This window comes from Ahaetulla prasina, chromosome 3 (assembly GCF_028640845.1).
Source record: "Ahaetulla prasina isolate Xishuangbanna chromosome 3, ASM2864084v1, whole genome shotgun sequence".
In the NCBI taxonomy this organism is placed as follows: Eukaryota; Metazoa; Chordata; class Lepidosauria; order Squamata; family Colubridae; genus Ahaetulla; species Ahaetulla prasina.
Window position 1 is genome coordinate 56,822,904 of NC_080541.1, and position 25,194 is coordinate 56,848,097.

General features: G+C 38.4%; 1 protein-coding gene across 2 annotated transcripts in view; it reads right to left on the reverse strand.

Annotated features, from left to right (window-relative positions):
- Positions 1–16,599: 16,599 nt before the first annotated feature.
- The window catches only part of LAMA3 (laminin subunit alpha 3), a 158,507-nt gene continuing 149,912 nt past the window's right edge, over positions 16,600–25,194 (reverse strand). For both annotated transcript variants that reach the window (XM_058177795.1, XM_058177794.1), the window contains exons 68-75: positions 24,694–24,854; positions 23,867–24,056; positions 22,772–22,915; positions 22,323–22,482; positions 21,971–22,101; positions 20,727–20,820; positions 19,697–19,816; positions 16,600–17,812 (exon numbers count right to left, since the gene is read on the reverse strand). In XM_058177795.1, coding sequence (XP_058033778.1) covers positions 17,667–17,812; positions 19,697–19,816; positions 20,727–20,820; positions 21,971–22,101; positions 22,323–22,482; positions 22,772–22,915; positions 23,867–24,056; positions 24,694–24,854 — 1,146 coding nt within the window. In that variant the 3' untranslated portion in view covers positions 16,600–17,666. The remainder of the gene's footprint in view (positions 17,813–19,696; positions 19,817–20,726; positions 20,821–21,970; positions 22,102–22,322; positions 22,483–22,771; positions 22,916–23,866; positions 24,057–24,693; positions 24,855–25,194) is intronic.

The following is a 25,194-nucleotide window of genomic DNA, read 5'->3' on the forward strand; positions in this document are numbered from 1 at the left end:
AGCTGATAGGGGGGAGAGAGAGAGAGAGAGAGAGAGAGAGAGAGAGAGACCTTGCAGCCTTCCAGCCCAGGCTGGCGGCTGCCGCTTGCCCGCTGCTAAGGCGCCTGCGCGGGAGGGCAGGAGTCTGCGCGCTGCCAGCTCTGAAGCGGCTTTTGCCCTGAGCGCCGGCTTGGTTTCTCGCTTCAGAGCGGCGGCTCTGGTTTCCACAGGGAGAAGAGGTCTTGGGCGGGACCCTATTGTGCGCTCCCGGTTGCTCTTCCTTCGGTGATATTTTTTTCCAATATAAAAGGGGCGAAACGAAAAGGCCTACTAAAAGCCGAAGGTTGCATATTACCTAATGCGCAGTCCCTTTAAGGCAGCGCATTAGGTAATATGCAGGTAGAGAACCGATTTGGTTTATAGCAAAGCTGGCTGGAGAATTCTGGGAGTTGAAGTCCTACAGGCTTAAAGTTGCCAAGGTTGGAGACCCCTGGTTTATAGTATTTAAGGCACCTGGCTAGAAAGCAAGGAGACTTAAATTGCAGTCCCGTTTTAGGCATGAAAGCCGGCTGGGTTGCCTTTGGGCCAGTCACTCACTCTCAGCCCGCGAAGCTTCGCCAAACAAGGTTCCTGTTGCAACCAATTGATCATCAACCCTCGGTGGATCCGAAAAAACGGATCCTATATTTACGGGGGAAACGCTAGGAAGAAGAAGAAAAAAATAATAATCGGGTAATGAACAATACGATTACAACCGGACCATCCTGTCTGAAGTTTCAATAGGATGATACTTTTTTCTGGCTAGGAGCTTTGGAGTGATGTCCAATCCGTTCTCAGCTACGGTGCTGGGCGTGCGAGTCGTTTATCGAAAGCCGCGTTGATGGGAACTGAATTTGTCATCTCCCACACGTACCTGAAGCTGAGCCCTATTGAATTCACTGGAGGTTTCCACTAGCTTCATCCGTAACATAGGACGTATCTTTCTGACATCGGAAAGGAGCAACTGGAAGTTGAGAAATACTGAGCTATGTGGCCGGGATTATTATTTTTTCAAAACATCTGCATGCTTTTATTATTGCAGATGTTCAATGCCTTTTATCAGTGAGAATAGCAGTCAGATTTATCCTGCATCCTGTTAACGTTTTAAGTCGGGGTCTTAAATTGCTAACTGGTCATTTTATTACTGTTTTAACCAATGCAAAAGTTCTTTCACGTAATAAATCGGTGGGGTTTTGATATTCAATAGCAAAAACGTTGTTTAAAGCTAAATAAATATTTTTAACAGGTCACCTTTCTGCAGCAGTTTTTTAAAAACTATTTATTTACAAATTTTAAAAAGATCAATGCACCAGAAATATTCAAAGATTTCTGAAAGATCTTGCAAGGCTTTGCATAAGGTAAAATTAATGTCAAATGCTTTTTGTTTCTTCTCATGTCAGACATTTATTCATGTGATTGTTGTCAGTTCTAAATAAAGTACAAATCATCTCAAGATGTAAGCTTATTTTTAGCCTGTTAGAGATAAATTCTAAAAAAATGGTCTTATGTTTTTCATTAAGCCATAGTTAGTCTGCTTGTTTGTGCCAGAGCATACTGTGAGAATTCAGCTGCTGTGCATTGTAAACAATTGCAAATAGTTTTATTGTGTTTTGGCAACCCAGCCAATAAACTATGGTCAAACAAGCCATCCACTAAATCCACTCATGTTTTCATTTTCCAATAATATCCTTATTCCTTACCCTTCTTCCAGAGATATATGCAGTGGATATCAAAAAAGTCAAGATGGCAGCGACAACTGTGCAATTGAAGCCCCACCTCTTTTAAAGTGCACATATCGAAAAGGATGTATTTACAATTACAAAGTAACAGGTAAGATTCCACAACCAATTGTACCCTGAGTTCAGATGACCCTGAGGCTACAGATAAATCCTCCAGGTTGCCTCAAGAGTTCTCAGAGAGTGCAGATGACTGCAAAGAAATACCTATCCTTCCATCCCACCCCCCATCAGAACTGATTAAGCTTCTTGGATGACAAGCAAAATGTTTTCTTCTTTCTCAACGAGAAAACAGTCTAGTTGCCTTCTGAAGAAAAAAAAAACACTTTTGAGACACAGGTACGGTAGTAGCTTGCTTTTTTTAACACTCCTTCTGTATTTTCATTAAAATTAAGAATATTATAGTGACATTTTAAAATTTGTCACATAATTTAAGATAGTATTCTTTATAGAATCATAGAACTGGTCCAGAAAATTTTCCTGAAAGCAAATAGTAATCTCACTGTTTGCAAAATTCATACTGATAAACATCTGCCATATCTGGCATTTGTCCCAATGTATTTTCTTCCAAGATTTATATAATAGATTTGGGCAATACTGTTGGGCCCCACTGAAGGCCTGGGTGAAGAAATGAAAAGAATGAGAACAGCTGGCTACAGAAATAGAAAATTCTAGAAGCTCCTTGAAGACTGGAATTCTCATCTAAGGGAATCCATCCACTTGTCAACTCTGAAAGAGAAGCTAAATTGCTAGATAATAGGTTCAGATTTTTAAACCCTAGAGAAGCCTCGTGTCATTATTTTATGCTGCATCCAGACTTTGTTCAAGGATTAATTGGATGATGAAAGAACAATTTTTAAACTGTAAAATCCAGATATTAATTCTGCATTGTCCTTGATGATAGGCAAACATACAGCTTTGATGGCAGTTGGGAAGTAAACATTGGGACAAATCAGATTGTTTTTCTATCAGTGAAACTGTAGATGGTATACTAGAATAATGGGAAAATATCCAGAATTCAGTGACAATACTCAAGCCATTTCTAGATACCATAGCAAATAGATTCAGTATCTGGCCACTGACCATTGGCACAAGTTTTATATGCATATTATATGCAGGCAGGTTGGGATGGAGGACAGCAGACATAATAGGGACTTGTGTCTCTAGACAATGTAATGTAGAGATTACACATTATAGCATCACCTGAGAATTGAATAATTCAGGTTCGCCAGCTGATTCTTAGCAAAAACTACTACCAAGTTTATGGGGGGGATAAAATATGGGGAGACTCCATTTATATTACCTTGAGCTTCCAGAGAAATAATTAAAAGTGTCATAATTGTACTACAGCATTTCCAACGGATAGCCATATATAGCAGTGAATAGACTACCACCCTGCCAAAGAAATATATTCCATTACTGAATGTTACTATTCAGGACATATTGTTACTATTACTATTAGGACATATTTCTTGATGCCCAACCAATTTTTATCTCTTTATAATTTAGACACATTATTTTTGCTCTGTCTTCTGTAGAGGAATTATACATCCAATTTGGATGCAGAAAAGAGAGGAGGCTGTTCAGTGTATGTGTTCTATATTTATGAACAAGTGCTTCACCATATTCCTCACTCTACACTTAAGAGAAAATCATATATTCACACAATGCAAAGAATTCTAGCAGGAAGAATTAGCCAATCTTTGTCAAAAGAGGTTGCTTGTTGATGCCTTAAATGATAGATATTCAGACTGCCACAGAAATGTGAAAAAAGTTCCATAGAATTGTACACTTTTTAACTAACTCATATTTTGACTGTCCAGAATAGTTTATAAACTAGCAAAATAATAATATGGCTGTGACAGCCTTTCAGAGATAGAATTTTATTTATTTCTTGGAGAAAATAAAAGCATAGATGGGCGATTTTCTCATGGTCACATTGTTATTTTGGAAACCTACAGTAGGAGGGCAGGATTTTTCTTTCATTTTTCTTCCTTTTCATTTGTTTTGATAACCTTAATATCTGTGAATGGTATGAAACCCTGGAATCTGGCACTGTTTATCTTTGCAAGAAATTGTGATTTATCCTGTTACACAGTGCCCCATGGATAGAAGGATGGCATGTAAATAATAAGTTAAAATTAATATTTAGAACATATAAATCCAGCATAATATGCAAGTAAATTTCACTGATATGTCTAAAATGAATTCAGCAACTCATCAATCTTTGTGTTTGATATCAGTATCACAAGTTATGAAACTCTTTCTCTGAGAGCTTCAAGGACTTTAGAAAAGCAATGGGGCTATTTGAAATAGATGGATAGCTTAAGCTGATGTGACAAGTTCAGCATGATGATCCTCATTTTTGTAGGCTAAGAGTTTCATAACTTCAGTTTCCATGTGGACTACAGTTGAAATTTACCAAATTATTATCAATATCTAGTAACCAGGACACTATCTGTAATTCTCTAAAATGACAATTTCCCTCTTACTACATAAGATAATTTTATATTCAAGCATGTATTAATAAACATGTGTTGCACTGCAGTTTGTAGGTTGTCCCTATCACTTGATATTTCAGGTCTTTACAATTTACCAGTCAGGCTTGAAATAAGGAATTTTAATACTTGCTATGTTTTAAGTGTACATAAAGAGCCTTGAGTAAATGTATGTGAGGGTCCGTGAAGTCTAACTTCACTTTCTTAATTCTCTGCTGTCCTTGTTACTCTTCTCATGTACAATGAGTCTGTGTGTGTGTGGTTTGCATCATGTGTGCGTAACAATCAGTAAGTGAACACAGATGCTTTCAATTGCAGTTTATAATGAACATAAAGAGGAATCGGTGTTTTTCAAGACATGGGAAAGATTCTATGTATGGTTAGAAAAGAGATATGAATAAAAGATGATAGATAGATAAACAATGTTAATAATGGAAAGTTAAATGAGGGAAACGACAAATAAGAAATAGAAATCCAGATATCGCCAGAGTAAATGGAAAAGGAGGATGGGGGGGAAGGAAAGAGGATTATAAATATAAATGTACAATTATGAAATGATAGATTGGGTAAAATAGAAAAGAAACTGAAAATGAAGTATATAATATTAGAAAATTGGAGTTGCTCAGTTACCAAAAACGGGAAATACTTTACAACAAAGAAGAAAGAAAGAAGAGAGGAATAGAGGGTAAGAAAGAGGAGGTGAAGGAGAGAGAGGGATGGAGGGAAGGGGAAGGAGAGGAAGATATGATAGGGGACAAGAATAGGGAGAAGGTGGGAAAGAGGAGAGGAGTGGGGGAGAGGAAGGGGAAGGAGGCAGGAGGAGGGAGAGGAGGAGGAGGAAGATAGGAGAGGCAAGGAGGGAGGGAAAAGAGGAGAAGAAGGTTTGTTGTGAAATGAAGGGAAAGAAAGGGTAGAAGAGCAACTCCAAATGTAATTAAAATGTTTTATCTTTGTGCTTTCTTCAGAGAAAATATGTATGATTATTTATGGACAAGAGAATGTACATTTACAACATGTGTATAAGAAAATAAAAAATAAAAAACTTTTTTTAAAAACAAAGAGAAGGGATATGTTGAGAAGTTGATAGTTAATGTCATGCAATTTGATTTAACACGTCTTTTTTAAAAAAGGTCTAAATAGATCCTTTCTTTATTTGCCATTTAATACATGCAAAAGCATAGAAAACTCTGAAACACGTCTCAGAGAGTAAAAGTATTTCCTGGTCTATAGTCTTCTAGGCTTTTAAATGTGGACTCTTTGAATACATTCCCCTCACCTCTAAATTAAACTAATTACAGTAACTTCATGGATAGGAAATATGCTGTCTCTGAGCTACCTCTCTGAGCATTTCTCACCATTGGCCAAGATGGTGTGGGCTGCTGAGAATAATAATTCAATACCATGTAAAGAGCTCTTTGGACTTCATCCATGAACAAAATATCCTTGTGTAATGTATCTTTAAAAGTTTTGGAGGGAAACTTAGGCGGGAAATAGCATGTTGCTGATTGGTTGAAGCCTCAGCCAAAACTGTATATAAAGAGGGGTTTTTGCCGCATGCTCTTGCTGGGTTCACTATAAACTAAAGAGCTGTTGTCACTCACTGGTCTCCTGCCTCTTTATTGCCCGAATATAACACTGGCGACGAAGGTGGGATATCGAGGCAGCGAGATCGAACGGAAGAGCTGAAGTAACCAGGAATTCTCGAACCCAGTCAGTAAGGGGCGGAAAGCAGCGATGTCCAGCTACACACCGCCAGCGCCATTTGACCCAGCCAAGGAGAAATGGGGGTCGTACATGGCTCGTTTCGAGTGTTTCCTCGAAGCGAACGAACTCCAAGGAGTCTCGGACAATCGGAAGCGAGCGTACTTCCTGAGCCACTGCGGTCCGGAGGTCTTCGACACCGCAGAGTCGCTTTCAGAGCCAACGCCGGTACAGTCGGTACCGTGGCAAACTCTACAAACGGCACTTCGAGCACACTACGCACCCACACCCTCAAAGTTCGTCCAACGGTTCGAGTTGCGACAGCGGGTACAGCGCGAGGGTGAATCGATTAGTGTGTACATGGCGGCGTTGAGGAAAGCCGCGAACCATTGTGAGTACAGAGATTTGGAAGACGCCTTGCTCGACCAACTTATTTGTGGGGTCAGGGACATCCGACTGCGACGGCGGCTGCTGTCCAGAAGCAACCTGACGCTGGCAATAGCCCTGGATGAGGCCAGGGGTCACGAGATGTCCACCAAAGCGGCGGAGACCCTGCAAATGCCGAACGCACCAGGGGCTGGAGCGAAAACAACCCCAGTGCACAATGAGGAAGTCCAGGCCGAATCGGAGGGTGAGGAAAAGGACGAGGTTTTCCACACCAGGAGGCCAGAGACGGATGACCGGAGCGAGTGCGTGAGCTGCGGGGGCCAACACCAACGACAACACTGCAAGTTTAAGGACGCGGTTTGCCGGCGGTGCGAAAAGAAAGGCCACATAGCGCAGGCCTGCCGAGCCCCCCAACCTTGCCGCCAAAAATTCAAACCGACCAATCAGAGCATGGGAGCAGCGAAGCGGCCCGGGATTGGTCCATTCAAAAAGGGCGCAAAGTTAAACCAGACTGCCGTGAGAGTGGGTCACGCGTCAACGAAACTAGAAAAAAAGATTTTCACCCGAACATACATTGAAGGGCTGCCATGCCAAATGGAAGTGGACACCGGCTCATCAATCACGATTATGTCCTGGGACACCCTCGTGAGAGACTTGCCTGCCATCGCGAAGCGCAAGCTGCAAGCCCAGAAGCTGAGGGTGCAGGACTACCAGGGGAATCGGATCCCTGTTCGAGGGGTAACGTCCGTCCAAGTCAAGTATGGACAATTCCGGAAAACCCTGCCAATCACCATAGTTGAGGGAACCTTACCTAGTTTGCTAGGACTGGACTGGTTCCGAGCTTTGGGCATGGTCGACCTCAAAGATGAACTTATGAAGGAGTTCGAGGACGTCTTCAAAGACTGCCTGGGCAAGTACGAGGGGACCCCTATTTCCTTTAACCTAGACCCACAAGTTGCCCCTATCCGGTTGAAGGCTAGGAGGGTTCCCTTTGCCCTAAAGCCCAAGATCGACCGGGAGTTGGACAAGCTAGTAAGCCAGGGGATACTAGTGCCAGTTGACCATGCTAAATGGGAGACACCTATAGTCACCCCAGTCAAACCGGACGGATCGGTCCGGATTTGCGCTGACTACAAGGCAACGCTCAACAAAGCATTGCAGAAGAGTGCATACCCCGTCCCAGTAGTGCAACACTTGCTGCACTCGTTAGGGCAAGGGCAGGTTTTCGCCAAGCTAGATTTGGCCCAAGCCTATCAGCAGTTACCCGTAGATAGCAGCACAGCTGAAGCGCAAACAATCGTCACGCACCGGGGTGCTTTTAAATGCACCCGGCTACAGTTTGGGGTTAGCGTGGCTCCGGGGTTATTCCAGAACCTAATGGAGCGACTATTGCAGGGACTACCCGGGGTGGTGCCCTACTTCGACGATGTCTTGGTATCTGCTGAGAATTTAGAGGAATTGGGGGTAAGGCTGAGAAAGGTTTTGGGCATTTTCCGGTCTGCCAAGCTTAAGGTTAAGCTAAACAAATGCCAGATCGGGGTAGGATCCGTAGAATTCCTGGGCTACCGGATAGACAGGGAAGGGATCCACCCCACTGAGAGCAAGGTACGGGCCATCAGAAAGGCCCCCGCTCCCCAAAACAAAACGGAGTTACAGGCATTCTTGGGTCTGGTAAACTTCTATGCGGTGTTCTTAAAGGACAAGGCAACAATAGCCGAACCGCTGCACAAACTACTAGCGAAGACAGCTGTATGGTCATGGGGAAAGGCAGAAGCTAAGGCATTCGAAGGAGTAAAAAACCTCCTATCCAATGATAGCCTCCTCGTTCAATACAATGGCATGTTGCCCTTAGTGCTAGTTTGTGATGCATCTCCCTACGGGGTGGGGGCTGTGCTCAGCCACAGATTGCCTAATGGGACAGAAGCCCCTATAGCGTATTACTCCCGAACAATGTCTTCGGCCGAGAGGAACTATAGTCAGCTAGATAGGGAAGCATTGGCTATAGTGTCCGGGGTAAAGAAATTTCATGAATATGTATTCGATCGTGACTTCGAGATAGTCACGGACCATAGACCCCTACTAGGCCTATTGGCAGGCGACCGCCCAACGCCCGTGGCTCTCACCCAGACTGACCCGATGGACTATCTTCCTAGCGGCCTACTCTTACAAATTGCTTCACCGGCCGGGGAAGGAGTTAGGGCATGCGGACGCCCTGAGCAGATGCCCGTTACCGGAGACCATTGAAGACCCTACCCCGGGGACGCCCGTCCTGCTAATTGACTCTTTGGACTCGGGCCCGGTCACATCCAAGGAAGTGGCTAGGGCATCTTACAAGGACATTACAATAAGGACTGTAATTGGTTGGGTACAAAGGGGATGGCCCGCTGCGCCGGGCGAGCGTTTCAAGGATTTTGTGAAAAAACGAGAGGAGCTATCGGTTCAAGGGGGGTGTCTGTTATGGGGGGATAGGGTGGTGATCCCAGAGAAATTACGACAAAAAGTATTGGAACTTCTGCATGAGGGCCACCCGGGGATCGTGAGAATGAAGGGCTTAGCGAGGAGCTATGTGTGGTGGCCCTTAATGGACAAGGAGATTAGCGACAGGGTAGGGAAATGCCAAGCCTGCCAGGAGTCTAGACCACTACCCCCTACGGCCCCAATCCGAGAGTGGGAAAAACCCCAGGGGCCATGGTCTAGGATCCACATCGATTTCGCCGGCCCATTCCACGGGCAAACCTTTTTAGTGGTAGTAGATGCCTACTCCAAATGGCTAGAAATCATTCTTATGAGATCCACGACGGCCGAGTCCGTGATCTCAGTCCTGAGACACCTATTTGTAACCCACGGGTTGCCCAACACCCTAGTTTCCGACAACGGCCCGCAATTCACAGCGACCCAGTTTGAGGGGTACTTGGCGGAGGAGGGCATCAGACATGCCCTCTCGGCGCCTTTCCACCCGGCGACGAACGGACTTGCAGAACGTTTCGTTCGAAGCGCGAAAGAAGCATTATCCAGGATAAGGCCAGGCGATTGGCAAACAAAAATAGATACCTTCCTGGCCGTCCAACACAGAACCCCCTGTGTGACAACTGGCCGCAGCCCGGCGGAACTATTGATGGGCAGGAAGCTCAGGTGCCCATTAGACCGCCTAAACCCAACCTACACCCCAGACGGATACAAGGGGGCACACGGTAAAACGAGGGAAATGGCAGTGGGCGACCCAGTGTGGGCACACAATTATAGCGAGGGCCCAACGTGGTTAAAGGGGACAATCCTTGAAATAACGGGGCCCAAATCATATCTGGTAGATATGGAAGATGGCCGGGTGTGGAAGCGCCACATAGACCAAATAAGGAGGCGAATAATAGGTAAACCAGAAACAGATCAGTCAGGCCCTGACTACCACATGTTTGATTCCACAGCTGACTCAAACCTGGAAAAAACGCGGGACTTATCTGGGTCCGACGAAGTCCAGCGACGCCAACCGGTCCCTCCTGACGACAGCAGGGACGACGCTGCCAATAATCCGGGGCCAGATGGCCTAGAGGAGGAGCTGGGAGGAACTAACAGTCCCTCCGGCCAGCTCGACTCACTCCCAGAGAATGAATTGCGCAGGTCCGAAAGGGTTAGGAGACGCCCTGTCTACTTGCGTGACTACGTAGAGAAGTAGATGCTAAAATTATGTAAATATGGGTACAATGCGTTCTGGGAGGGAAGGAGTGTAATGTATCTTTAAAAGTTTTGGAGGGAAACTTGGGCGGGAAGTAGCACGTTGCTGATTGGTTGAAGCCTCAGCCAAAACTGTATATAAAGAGGGGGTTTTGCCGCATGCTCTTGCTGGGTTCACTATAAAGAGCTGTTGTCACTCACTGGTCTCCTGCCTCTTTATTGCCCGAATATAACACCTTGTACATTACCAGTTTTAAGACCACAGTGTGATACCTCTTTGAATCTACTCTAATCAGTGAAAACAATTCTTGTGCTACAAGCCAGACATTTGCAATTTTAATCTGGTAGCCCTATGGTTACCAAATGTATAATGTATTGATTGATATCCTGTCTTTGATGTGGTTGCTTAGCCGTTGACATTTGGATGGAATGTAAATTTACCCTGCTGTAATGTAAGTGACATACATTTTTGGGGCAAAGTATTTCTTCAAGGTTGGTTCCACCAACACTGATGCTGAATTTATTTTTACTCTTAGCCTTTCACTAACCACCTTGACTGTTATTGATACTATCATTAAAGGCTGTGAACATCAGTTGTGGTACATCCAAAAATAAATAAGTAGGTGTCCTTTGGGGAAAGCTGGAGAGCATTGTTAAAAGTCTCTTACAATAAATACAAAATCTCTGTGTCAAAAAATCTCCGTAATCAGAATCCTATTCTTTTTTTTAAGTTTATGGAATTATTCCATCTATTTGATCCATTGTCAAAGATCAAAAGAAATACAGCAATAGAATATAAGCTAATAAAACAAGATGAGAAATAAACATACTGGAACAGCAGAAGTTAATGACAAACATTATATTCTTCTGCACAAAGCATAAAACCATTCAGTCTTAAACATCTAAGAGTAACATGTAATAGCAATTTAAATATATAAGTTGACTTTGTATATAATATACAAATGGATGAAGACTATTGGTTGACGTAGTGTAAGCCGCCCTGAGTCTTAGGAGAAGGGCGGGATATAAATGCAAATAATAATAATAAAAAAACTGGAGAAAAATATGTCAACTTTTGGTATTTTGTGAAGTGCTTAGCTATCTTGCACATGGCTACTTCCTTAGATATAGTTTAATGATCTCTTTTATCTTCTCCTCCATACATTGTTAAGACCACAGAAGAAAATATGAGAGGGAGGAATTAGGTCCATGTTCTTTCAAGTGAGAAAATGCCCTTGAAAAAAAAAAAGAGTTAAATGCTTCCTTTCCCAACATGTAAAGGTGACCAAATGTGTCCATTTGAAGTAAAAAAAAATCAGACGTTTTCCATAAACCACCAAAAATGTTATCTAAAGATTATCTTCTTCTAGACAATAATAAATAGTACCCAGATTTGCTTGACTATGAAAGGAGTTTTTTTAGATTATTTTAATGTATAAATTTTCTTTTTTAATTTTAAAAATTACAGAAGTTGGCAAGTTTCTTTCTTTCTGATGTCTCATATATAATTTGAAGGTAATATTCTACAGATTCTGCTGCGTGTGCTTGAAACAATAATAAAGCTTAGTCTATAATTTAGGGATGAAACTGATACAAGTATTCATTTTATTCAGTAACTCCCAAAGTGGAAGCATTTTCCTCAGCTAAACACATTAAATGTGCATGTTCAAACATAATAATTTTCATGGACATTTCAACAACAGTATTTTCTGTAGGCAGCAGAGTGTTGATGCTTAGAACAAGGCGCTCAAGGCTTCTTGCTTTCATTCTGAAACTCTAAGCTACATATGACTATATTCTTCTGTTCTGGTATTGAAGGAAAAGCAGGTATAAAAGGCCAAAAGCAGGAGTAAAGCAGCAGCAACAAAGGGTGTTATTTACAATTACTCCTCTCCAAATGGATTTACTAGTCGAAATAGATAAAATGGCATTCTGTCCTTCATTCTTGGGATAAGTGGCCTGAAGTGCTAAGGGAAAGAGAGGGCTTGAAAATACATAATTGTTAAGCACTACATTCTGCTGGTTTTCTAGTCCAGCACTGAGTTTTCCTCTCTGAAATGTATCTGTAAACATTTCATAATCTCTATGAGTAGGTGATAATCCAAGTATTAGCATGACAGATAACAAACTGTAGCAGGAGAACTGGCTAGACGCACTGGCATAAAAGTGTATTTTATTCTCCGTTTGAAACTTTTAAGTATCACATAATGATGGGAAATGTAATTATACTTCTTTCAAATCTTGTATAGCTTGGCCTGTAAATTAATAGTGCAGTTGCCATGTTAATTAATTTATTTCTAGAGCACAGGTTTCAAATAAAAACTTTCTCCATTTTCTGTTGAAGCTGGCAGTTTTAGTAAATAAATAGAACCATTAGGAAATATATGATGGAGAGTAGAGAAAAGCAATGAGATTCCATCAACAATTTTTATGACATTTGCCCTGACTTATGCTTCCTAAACTTTGGATAGGTAGACTGGTGCTCTCTAGGTCAGTTTCAACCTTGGCAACATTAAGATGTATGGACTTCAAATCCAGATTTCCTGTTATATGTTATTGAATGAGGACGGGTGGAAGCAAGATTTTATCCTTTACCCGAAACAACAAAATACGTTGGGCTGATCCTTACTGTCATTTCAAATCAGAAGAAATTGGATGCTGAACTTAATCTGAGGCTATGGCTGACAAATGCTGTAGCCCGCTTGAGAGAATATTGCTTCCAAAAAAGACATATCTAGTGTTCAGCAGAAAAAATAAAGATTGAGAAATGCTATACTAAAGCATGATTGAATTCATGTAGTTTTAAATACTATACTTCAGGTATTTAGTAATCAAGCCCTAAAGACAATGTTTTGTTCACCAGATTACTGAATGCACAGTTCGTTTCTAGAGTTAATAACTCTAAATAGAAAGATGGATGTACATATTGTAGGCAAACGTTGTCAAACCTCTGAGGTTTTTTTACCTGCTCCAGGTTTTTCACTCAGCACCATATTAATTTTGTTACTACAGAAAGGCCGTCAGCATACTATACATGCAAAAATAAATGATAACATTTTAAGAAAGCAATGAATGGAAGGAAACAGCATTTGTAAATGTAATGATGTCTTTTAATTCTGTCGCAGTGTATTCAGAAAAAGAAGGCACTTGCTTTAACACCACCACTAATTAACAGTTTCCACCAAGGAGTTTGAACTGTCAGCCTTCAGTACTATTCTTTACCAGATTCTGACTGTGATATTCTAGTAAGTGCATTAAGAATTTATGATCGGTAATATTGTAACTACTTTTTCAGATTCATAGGCTGCCAATATGTCAGAAGTGCATGACCAATCTAGTATTTGAGGATTATTATGTTAAAGATTCAATGAATCATTCAGGGGGCCAGAAGTCAGTAGAAAGAGATTAAGCAAAGATTCCTACTATGTATGTAATTCCAATAAAAGAGAACATATGTATTTCATGGTTGAAGCTGTATAAATATAACTGTAATTACATGCATGTAATTAATAGAAAAACGTATTTTAAAGAAATCTGTCCATTACAGCTATTTAAAAGGGAAAGCTCGTTCGTTCTTTCTTGTTTCTTCTTTGATAATTTTTGTTTTCTCCAATTCAGAAATCAGAAAAGCTAAAGAAAGGTCCACATCTTTGTAAGAATGCCAGTAAAGCATCTGCAAACATGTTTTGACCTGTCTTGGAGAAAATACAGATGGCCAAAGCACAGCCAGTTTTTCAAGTAGTCCATTGTAGTATTTGCAAGAAATTCCCCTTTTTGGTCACCTTTCATTTTTCTCATTTTTAATTGCAAGTTTCCTTATAAATGAAGAAACTATGCTTAGAGAGTTGATAAAATAGTCATAAAATCTTAGAAAAAGTTATGATGGCTAGGTTTCATCGGCTGAAACAAAAGAATGAGCAATCATAGCAAAAAGAATTTGTTGCAATATTCTGTTGAATTTCCATAGTGTGACTTAGCTATTGTAATTTTTCTATGCACATTTGAAGCATTTCTTGTGCAAGAGAAGAATGTTTCAGCTGACTTTCAGAAGCAGGAAACTAGAGAAAAGGAAGCATGGGAAAATAGGATGAATAATTGCTAGTTGCAGCTGCAAATAGACACTTGTTTAATGATACATTAGATGCATATGAATGTGCTTGTCCCTTTTTTAGGCACCAGATGTTTGTATACATATTATACAAAGTAGAACAAGAGAAGAGGACAGGGATGATTAGAAACCAAAAGAAACTGGTAGGGACAGCATCAGCATGACTCTTTTGTCCTGTGGTAAAATATGTTTAATTTCACTGCTATGGAGTGTATTACTTGAACACATTTATGGTTTACAAAACAGAATGATGCTGTCATTCTGGCATACAAGTAAGCCAGAGCACAAACCTAAGATACGTGCTAATTTATCTTGGGTGGTTTCTCCATTTTAATATGTGAAGAGGTTGCCTACCCTGAATGTGCTTGTAGTTCTGCAGGTACATAGTTTAGGGTTGATCTTGGTGTTACATCTCTGACCAAGAATAGAATAGGAATAATAGGAAAAGGAAGGGAAAGAAGAGAAGAGAAGAGAAGAGAAGAGAAGAGAAGAGAAGAGAAGAGAAGAGAAGAGAAGAGAAGAGAAGAGAAAACTAATCAAGGAGAGAAGCAACTTAGAACTAAGGAGAAATTTCCTGACAGTTAGAACAATTAATCAGTGGAACAATTTGCCTGCAGAAGTTGTGAATGCTCCAACACTGGAAATTTTTAAGAAAATGTTGGATAACTATTTGTCTGAAATGGTGTAGAGTTTCCTGCCTGGGCAGGGGGTTCGACTAGAAGACCTCCAAGGTTCCTTCCAACTTTGTTGTTGTTGTTGTTGTAGTTGTAGTTGTAGTTGTTGTTGTTGTTGTTATTATTATTATTATTATTATTATTAGAGAAAATAATTATTTATTAGCCAAATGTGATTGGTCACACAAGGAATTTGTCTTCAGTGCATAAGCTCTTGGTGTACATACAAACAACAAAGTAATATAAGATACCAATAAAAGAAGATAGTAGAACGTATGAGAAGGATAATGCTTAGGAGTGCTTGTTGTCACTTTTCATGCCCTTTTCTGCATTACAACAATCCAGCTGAATGCTTTGTGCAATATAATAATAATAACAACAACAACAACAACAACAACAGAGTTGGAAGGGACCTTGGAAGTCTTCTAGTCCAACCCCCTGCCCAGGCAGAAAACCCTACACCATTTCAGACAAATGGTTATCCAACATTTTCTTAAAAATTTCCAGTGTTGGAGCATTCACAACTTCTGCAGGCAAGTCGTTCCACTGATTAATTGTTCTAACTGTCAGGAAATTTCTCCTTAGTTCTAAGTTGCTTCTCTCCTTGATTAGTTTCCACCCATTGCTTCTTGTTCTACCTTCAGGTGCTTTGGAGAATAGTTTGACTCCCTCTTCTTAGTGGCAACCCCTTAGATATTGGAACACTGCTATCATGTCTCCCCTAGTCCTTCTTTTCATTAAACTAGGCATACCAAGTTCCTGCAACTGTTCTTCATGTTTTAGCCTCCAGTCCTCTAATCATCTTTGTTGCTCTTCTCTGCACTCTTTCTGTGTACTCTTTCAGAATATCTTTAGACTATTTTAATGTGGACCTCTTCTTGAATTTGTCTGAAAGTTTCAGTAGGTGCAACATATGATCTTTTGTTATTTATTATTCAATGGTGAGAAATTTGAAAGTATTTTCATTTTCATAATCCTCTGAGATTTCTGGTGTAAGCCCTGGTGAATACAAGATTTGTGCCAGAATAGTATCATAAATGAACTACATTTTAATTTTTTCAATTAGATTTTATAGTTAGTCCTTGGATTATGATGGCAATTGGGACTAGAATTTCTGACACTAAATGATGTAGTTGCATGTATTCGTTGCTTAACTGTGGCAATTCTGGCAGTCCTGTTTTCCATAGTTAAGCAAAGACCTCATATGATCAGGAGTTCCCTTGTGGGAAGAGGGCAGAAAACATCAGAAATAGTGATCAGAGGATCTCAGGGATGCTGTGATGACTGGAACACTGAGGAACAATCATTAATACCATTTTTTCAGTGCCGTCATAACATTGAATAGTTGCTGAATGAATGGTTTTAACCTGAGGACTATTCCAAATTTAACCTGTATTCCAATTTTTTATTACACTCATAATGTTATATGAGTACAGCTTCTGGAGGACATCAGAATGTCTCCAAAAGTTGCTACTGGATTGCAATTTTAAATGTGTTGCAAGGCGAGAAATATTAAAGACATAAGAATAATCTTATTATCTGAATAAAGTTAAAATTAAATTTCCCTGCGTCCCAGCATCACCCATTTTGGGGGAGAATAGCAGTGCAGCAGCAGCAAGAGTATAGGCAGAACCAGTTCTCAAATCTTTGACAGTGCACCACCAGGTGTTCCTCTGCATTATGCCACACCCATCTTAGAATTATTCTGACTTAGGACTGGAGATGTGCAAAGTAGAATTCCAAATGAGCGTCATTTTTTAAAACTGAGTTGTCCTGGTGAGCAAGAATTGCAACAAATGGTAATGGCATAACAGGTCTGCTTTTCAACTTTTATTCAGCATTAGGATGCCAAATATACTTTGCTGATGATGCAATGGTGTAAATGGGCTTTCAAGAATGGAAGCACCACAGGATTACACAGCTAATATTTTTTACTTTGAGTTTACCATAATGAACAATTTTAAAAATAGAATTGGCTTTATGGTGATGGCATGCTTCAGTTGGTTATTCCTAACAAGTACTTCTTAATTTCTTAAGTGGTCAGTGTAATGTATAAATCAAAGAAACCCTGCATACAATCACAATCTAGGATATTTATAAATCATTCAGCCAAATCATAAAATTATATTGCAGATCTTCCAACTTCAAGCTGAGACTCCCAAAGGATTAAACCACCTTCATTTTCTTAACACAAGCAACATATGTTCTGTTATTGCTATTATACAAAAAGCTAAATTATATAAATTTACCCTATACATTCATTGTCTTTATTCAGTCAAACCTTTTGATTAAAGTCAATGGAAGTATGTAAGTGCAATAAACATTCTGATTTTTCCCAAATTTTTCCAAAATGAAAATTGCATTTATTTGGTCACCTCCAGTATCCAAATTTTTTAAAGTGCTTCATACTCAATTTATACTATTTTTTTTATCAATTATTCAATGCATATTTCAGCATAACAACAATTCAGCAATTCAACAATGTATTTTATTTTTTCACATTTTATTTGTGAAGTCCGGTTCTATTCTTATTTTGGGAGTTCTTTGCATTTCAGGAGCCTTAGGAGTCAGGATTTTTGCCAATGCAATTTCTCTAAGTATACTCAGCTGTTGTTGAAAGCAGAATATCACCATATTATATTAGAAGGTCATTCTATATTTCAAGGGGCTTTATCATAGACAATTTGTACATAGGACAACAAAAACTTCAAGAAACCTCGAAGAAAGGCAACACAGACCACAATTATAAAAACATACTTTTGAACTATGACGGAAATGAGGGCAAAAGACCATAGAAAGAGATCAAACCATATTGTGGCTATCCATAAAGCACATTAGATGATTTTTTTCCCCTCAGAAGATATATATGGAATAGTTAATAGACAGGACACCCTTCCAGGCTGACAACACCATGAATGTTTGACATTTTGTTTAGTAAGATAGATTTTTCATTAATTTTCATATTCTTTAAACATCCAAGGAACACATCCTGAATTGGAAGCCATGGTGTTTCCAAATTAACTGTAAAGACAAAGCACAAATATTGATTAAATGTACAATGTATGAACAACTGGATATTGTTGAAAATAACACTCTGAGAAATTTTAATATTTTTATCAACATACATTTGAATGAAATATGCTGTTTTTATTTCCATTTAAAGCAAACTGGTAATGATGCATAGCAGTACTTTTACCATTTTTTTGCATTTGCAATAATACATATTAGATATACTGCTATTATATACAGATAGGAGCCATTTCTCTGACCTAGTTAGGATAACTTTGTGAAGAATTAAGGAACAGTGACAAAAATGATGATAGTAATAATAATAGTGAAGTAGCTAGCTGATTTGCTTTCTCCCTCTCTCCTAACACATATATTCACAATAGATAAGGTACACTAGTAAACTTTGTATAAACAATGCATGATACTGAATGTTTGAACATTTTCTTGCTAGACAGGGGTGAGAAATTCAGAATAGCCCCCACTTTTTGTCATCTATTAGTCAGTTGGAAGGTGATATTCAGCAGCTTCTGGAAAGCCATAAACTCTTCATTTGTTCTTTACCATGTATTTATTTATTTATTTATTTATTTATTTATTTATTTATTTATTTATTTATTTATTTATTATTCATATTTATATACCGCCCTATCTCCCGAAGGACTCAGGGCGGTTCACAGGCATATAAAACACTTATATACAATTTAAAATAAACATTAAAAAACTTATTCTAATGCCCAAATGTAAAGCCACATTATTCATTCTAATAACTAAAATATGACACTACTATAATTGATCTGAACGGGGTTAATACATATTTATACAGATAAGCAAATGGATGGGTTTCCTGTGGGGAAGACAAGCATGAGATGCATTTTGCTGCTTGTTTTTACAAAGAGGACTTCAGTAAGTTATATGCTGCACTCAAAGCTGATTTGTGAGTATTTTTCAAATCTTGACATGCAAAATTTCCAATCTCCCCAGTTAACTTATATAGGAAAAAGATGCTCAACAGCAAAATGGTGACTAAAATGAGTTCTAATACAATATGAAACAATTTGGGTGATAACATGGAAAGTCAGGATAATGGAATAACAGAAAACTAGAGTTGGAAGAGACCTTGGAGGTCTTCCAGTCCAATCCCTGCTCAAGCAGGATATCCTATACCATTCCGGAAAAAAATGGTTGTCCAATCTCTTCTTGAAAACATCTAGTGATAGAGCACCTACAACTTCTGGAGGCAATCTCTTCCAATGATTAATTGTTCTCACTGTCAGGAAATTTCACCTTATCTGGTATGTAATCTACCAAATAATTTTAAGTTCGCCGTGCAAAAGTAAACAAATATCCTAAGATTTATAGTATAATCTTGAACAAGCACTTTAGGAAATTAATGTTACCTCTGTACAGTTGTTTTCCTTTCCCTGTGTGTGCATATATGACAATGGTATCATAATTATATAGTTGTAATTAATGTCTCATTTAAAAATAGTTACAAGAAATCTGATCGATATTTAGAATGCATGGTTAGAGGGGACTGTAACCATTCTTCTGCTATATCTGTGCCCAAAAGATATTGTTCCTTCTGACAAACATCACTACCAGTTGCATCAAATAAAGGGAAATAGAGTCAATAAAATCTTCCTTCCTGATGCAAAATAGCTACTTGAGAACAAGGCCATTTCTCAAAATGATAATAAATGCCCTGCTCTTGAGTGGTCTGATTATTTCTGACCCCCAGCTCCTGCACATGTTTATTTTAAAAATGATAATAATATACATTCAGGCAATTAACAATGGATTTTGTTTCGTTTGATCATCAGAGAGAGACAGAAACTTAGCAGTTTTAAAATGAGGATTATCACAGTTACTTATTTCTCTTCCAAACAAATCTCATACCTGGAACTCTTCCAAAATAGAGTGGCTGAGCATGGCTGGTAGAAAGTTTAGGTGATAGTGCAGCAGTATAATTTCCTTTTGTGTCTACATATAAATAGATAATATTCTGCTTCTGAGCCACTATAAAAATCAGATAAATAAATCAGTTCCATATCCCACCTGAAACAAGAGCTGACTTACTTACAAACGAACAAATAATAAATAAATATATGTTTTTCATTCAATTCTGTTTTTCAATATATTTGAAAATAATTTACTTTATAATCTTCTAAGTCAATCCCTTCAGTAATGGGCAAATGCAGTAACCATGAAATAAATCTAAGAGCAAAGTTATGCTATGCTTCATGAAATATGTCTCATATTTAAATGTTCTGTTAGTATCGACCTCCAAATTGCTCTTCCTCATTTATTTATTTTAAAATGTATACTGAGCCTGCCTGCCTATCCAACTTTACAACTACTCTTATGGAGTTGATTATATTTTTATCTTGCAAAACTTGAGTCTTGAACCTTTTGCAAGAAGAAGCTCATTAAGGAGAAATAAATCTCAAGGAAAGCAGGCTAAAACAGAAAAAATCTCCCTTCTTTCTCCCTCCTCCCTTCTATGTTGCAAAATATTCCTTCTCCAAAAGATAATTTTCAAAGAAGAAAATAGATGTTAGGCCAATATTGTATTTAGATGACATACAATGTCATTTGGACTTCAATCAGATACTTTTCCACTTACATTTTTTTCATAGGAATTTAAGCTACAACAGTCATTTATTTCTCTATTTTTCGAATGATGCAATATGTCAGAAAACTATCAAGGATACATTATAAGGAAAACAGCAAAATAATTATGCCAACTTTCAGAAAATGTTGTTATGAATAAATAGTTTTAGGCAAACCTAATCTCTTTTTATAGAGATTACTTTGAAAGAATTAAATTTGTTTCTTGGAAAAGAACATATGCTTTTGTGAAGTTCTTTCCCATTGACTTACACTTTGCCCTCTCCCTAAAGAATTAATGAATGAAACTCCACCATACCTGCTACAGAGTGCCACTGTCCATCGCACAGAGACTGCTGAGGTGTGACTGACAGAGAAAATTCACCCGCACCATTATTTCCAGAGGCAGTGAGCTGTGAAAAGGAGAAACCTTTTCAATTACCACCAACAATAAGAATACATTTAAATATAAAACTGCACACAAGGAACACACCTTTGTCAGATTTTCTGAGCTTTATTAAGATTATCAGCACCTTTAGAAACAGACTGATATTCTTCAGATTGCTATGCTTCAAGAAAGGTTACTACCATGTGCTGAGAATTCCCACAGCAATTATTTTAAATTCTGTATTTGACTAACCTGAGGTTTTTCAACTGGTTTTCCCTGGATTGGACTGCTAATTTTATGGGTCTCTGGCAATTTACAATAACACACATACAGGAGAGTAAATCAACTAGTACTGCCATTAACAGGAAAGGGGTAGATTTTATCAATCTTAGAAGCATCCACTCTTGCACCATAGAACTCAACAGTAATTTTTCAATATAATTCCACCCAAATATTGTTTATAGAGGCTACCCTTTGTCTTCCTATTTTTTAAAAAAAAAATATTTATTTTTTTGGCCATGCTAGACTTAACACTATTGTACTGTGGTCTAATATCTCAGTTTGTAAAAGTAAAGAATATGAAAAACACAGCTTCGTAAAATTTCTGTCTTTGGGGCTGATGGCTTTATCTGGAATGATGACTGCATGTTGTAGGTATTCAAATAAAGGGACTACTATGGAAGGCAAAGCTAATTACAAAATACTTGTTTCTCAGAGAGGCAAACTTTGAAGATTTTTCTATGTCATTTTGTAAAAATCCTAGGGTACATTTTATCATTTCCTCTTTATTGTTTTCCGAATTCACCCTCTAACAAGGCCTAGGTTGCACCATTTCATTCTTTAAGAATTCTTAAGGCCTGTGTAAAGCCAGAGGAATTCTGGGAAATAAAGTGATGGTTGGACTTCTTTTGTTTGATGCCAGCTTCTCACTTCAAATCCTTTTAAGTAATCTGATGAGGCAAAGGGCATAATAGCACACTGGGCTATACACTGGGATAGCACACTGGCATACACTGGGCGATCACAGCTATAAAAGATCCCCCAAAAAGAGACTCAGTAACAAATGGTAGTGCATTTCAGGAATTCAAGGCCAAAATCATTCCCACTCTCCCAGTTGACACCACAATGTAACATTTGAGATAAGGAAAAGGAAACAAGACAAAAATCATTCCTACCGTGCCTCCTTCCATGTAAAGAGTGAAATAGTTTTCTTGATTGCTGCCAGCATGAATTAAAATGCCAGTGAAACTTCTTGGGCGGATGCTAAATGCAATCCTATATTCTATGTTTATTAAAAAGGTGTTTTCTGGAATTTAAAAAAGAAATAGTTCCATTCAAAAGAAAATTAAAGTAATTCTCAATTTCATACTGCTTCCTACAAGAATTCTCTGAGTAACTATTTAATAAAAGGGAGAAACTCTACGGATTCCTTTCTATGTGTCCATGGTGCTGCGCTTCATGTGGTACAATGACAACATACATGCAGAATTTTAGATCAGCATAAATAACTTCTTCTATTATACTCACCAATCACAATATATCCTCCTTCATTGAAAAATGAAACACCATTCTCCAAAATATTGTCCAAGCAAGGCAGGACACCATTGTTTTGCTGGTAAGTATACATGTGTTTTCTCCCAACTTGAAAGTTTCTCAAGCAGCCCACAAAACTCTTCCCTGGAATATTCTGAAGATACATACACCCAACACAGATTGGAATAATAATATTATTATATATGTTATATTGCTATCTTCACCCCATGGAGTTTATAGGTAAGATTAATAGATGTCTGACAACATGAAGACAGTCCAGTGACAGTCAAGTGGAAAGATGACATGAGTATTAAATTTTAGCTTTCCATTAATAACAAGGAATTGAAAGAGAAAAAGAGAAAATTGCTGCCTTGGCAATTATAGATAATCTGGGGTAAAAAAAACAATTTTAAATTCGTATTGGACAACTTCTCCATTTTTACCTTAATGTTTAATGATGGAACAGCTCCTAGATATATTGATGCATTTATCTGGGAATAAGGATAAGAAGATGGAAGGTTTCCTTCGTGAGTCTTCAAACCATCAATTATAAGACGTATTTTCTTTTCACTGATGCTGAATGTCACCTTTTCAGGAGAGAAACATAATCTTAAACCGACATATCAAATGGTGATTAAGCAATACTTAATTGACCTTAGATTTTAAAAAGCACACTTTAAAAATAAATACAACAAACAGCATGCTGTGGAATATTCACACTATTGAAAGCAGAAGCGATTTATACATTTAATTATATATTGGGTTTTGAGGCTACCTGATTCCAAAAATAGCTCTGAGAAGCTTACAATGTTTAAAATACATAACCCAAGAAGCATGGCTGCCCACAAAGAACCACATCAGGAACATATAAGAAATATTTGTCAGGGTACTCCAAATCCTCGAACACCAGGCCTAGGAACCAAGCCAAGTCTTAAGAGACTTCCAGAATCCTTGGAGAGTTGGAGATATATCTACCTCTAGGGAGGGCCAGGACTGCAACACAGAAGCTAGAGCAGGGGTGGGTTCTACTTACCTTTACTACCGATTTGCATCATGCCCATGCGTGCTCTTCTGTGCATGCATAGAAGCTTCTGCGCATGCAAAAATCACCTATGATGACATCCGAGTCAGTGGGCGGAGTCTCCCGCCAGTTTGACTACCGGTTCTTGTGAACCAGTCCGAACCAGGGGCAACCCACCACTGAACTGGAGATAGGATAATGGTTGGCAGCATGGTTCTCACAGACACTTAAAAGACACTTTTAGAATAACATTTGCACCTCAATGAAAGACAAGCTCAAAACTTGCAACATAAACAGATTTTGATTAATCTGTTTTTTGGGGAAAAATCTTAATTTTAATTAAAACTTTTTTATATAAAGAGATGCTCACAACTTTACAAGAAGGCATGCAATTGTGTCCAATAATGAAAGCATTGCTGACTTATGGTCTTGAGTGTCTAGACATTATGATACATTGATATACTCTAATAAGCAATTAACAACTGTTTAGAAAAAAGCATAAGCAACCCATCCTCACCATATGCCACTGTCCATCACTGTATTTGGCTTTGCTCTTGATTTTTATCTTTTTTCCATCATAGGCAACTGCAAGGACATACCGTCCTTTTGAAAGGTAAAGAGCAACATATCTGTTCCCCATCTGATCTCCCATGAAGAAGACCATTCCCCTAGACGATGATGTACGGACATCAACAGCAAAATGGGATCTTGAATATACAAACATATAAAAAATAAGAATCAGAGAAGGCAGAAAAAGAGAAAGCTAGGTAGAAATAGAATGTCTTTTATTTCTCATTGTGTTACTATTAATGGTCTGCTTCTATAGTTCTTATCTGGTTTGCATTCTGGTTTTTTGTTTCTAAAAGAGGGTTAAGATTTGCTAAAAGTTATCTACTGAGCTTCTTGGTTGAACAGATATTTTAACTGGCTGCAATCATAAAGTCGAAGCCATATTATCATAGAAATGATCAAATGCCATATATATTTTTATATATTACTTCTATTAAACATAATTTGTTCTTTAGGACCTTGTCTGAAAAAAATTAATTAAGGTAATGAGGAACACAAAACACAGCAGCATATAGACACATTGTGTATCACAAAACTAAACATAGGATCTAGTTGCCAGCCCTCCCATATAAACATCCACTCAATGTGTGTATGAGAGGAAGAAGAGAGAGAGAGAGAGAGGGAGAGAGACAGAGAGAGAGAGAGAGAAATCATACACATATGATCATGTATACATATATGTATATATTCCAATTGATCAAAAGTTTGGACTTTACCTGAGGCTTAAATTTCAGGTATTGCTTTCTATTTAGAAGAAAATAACAATCCCATTACCTGTCTGTTGAAGTTTGGGATGCTGAAAACAACAAATAAGTTCCTGGATTATTGCCAAAGTGGTAGGCTTCAGGGACAACATTTAACTCAGCACGGAAAAGACAGTCATTCTTGTTCTGCTGTCTATTTGAATCTGTCAAATAGGCAATAGTTTTCCTCTTCTGGAAATGGAAATAATATATATATATATATCTCTTTAGAATTGATGATTCCAGGAATACAAAAAAGAGGTTTATTTAAAAGAAAATCATTCAGGTTATGGATTAAGTTTTTCTTATAATAATCATGATTTCACTTCTTCTTTAGGCAGGATGGGCAACAACGATTATTACTATTTGGATTATCAAAAATTTCACTTTACTTCTTAGTTCCTGTCACAGATCTTAAGACATTTTTAGAGATATCCTTCAAAATCAATAAGTACCAGTAATTTGATCCTATTATCATCTAAATTTTCATTCTGAAATTTTTATGTCTCATTTTATGTATCATCCAGCTTCT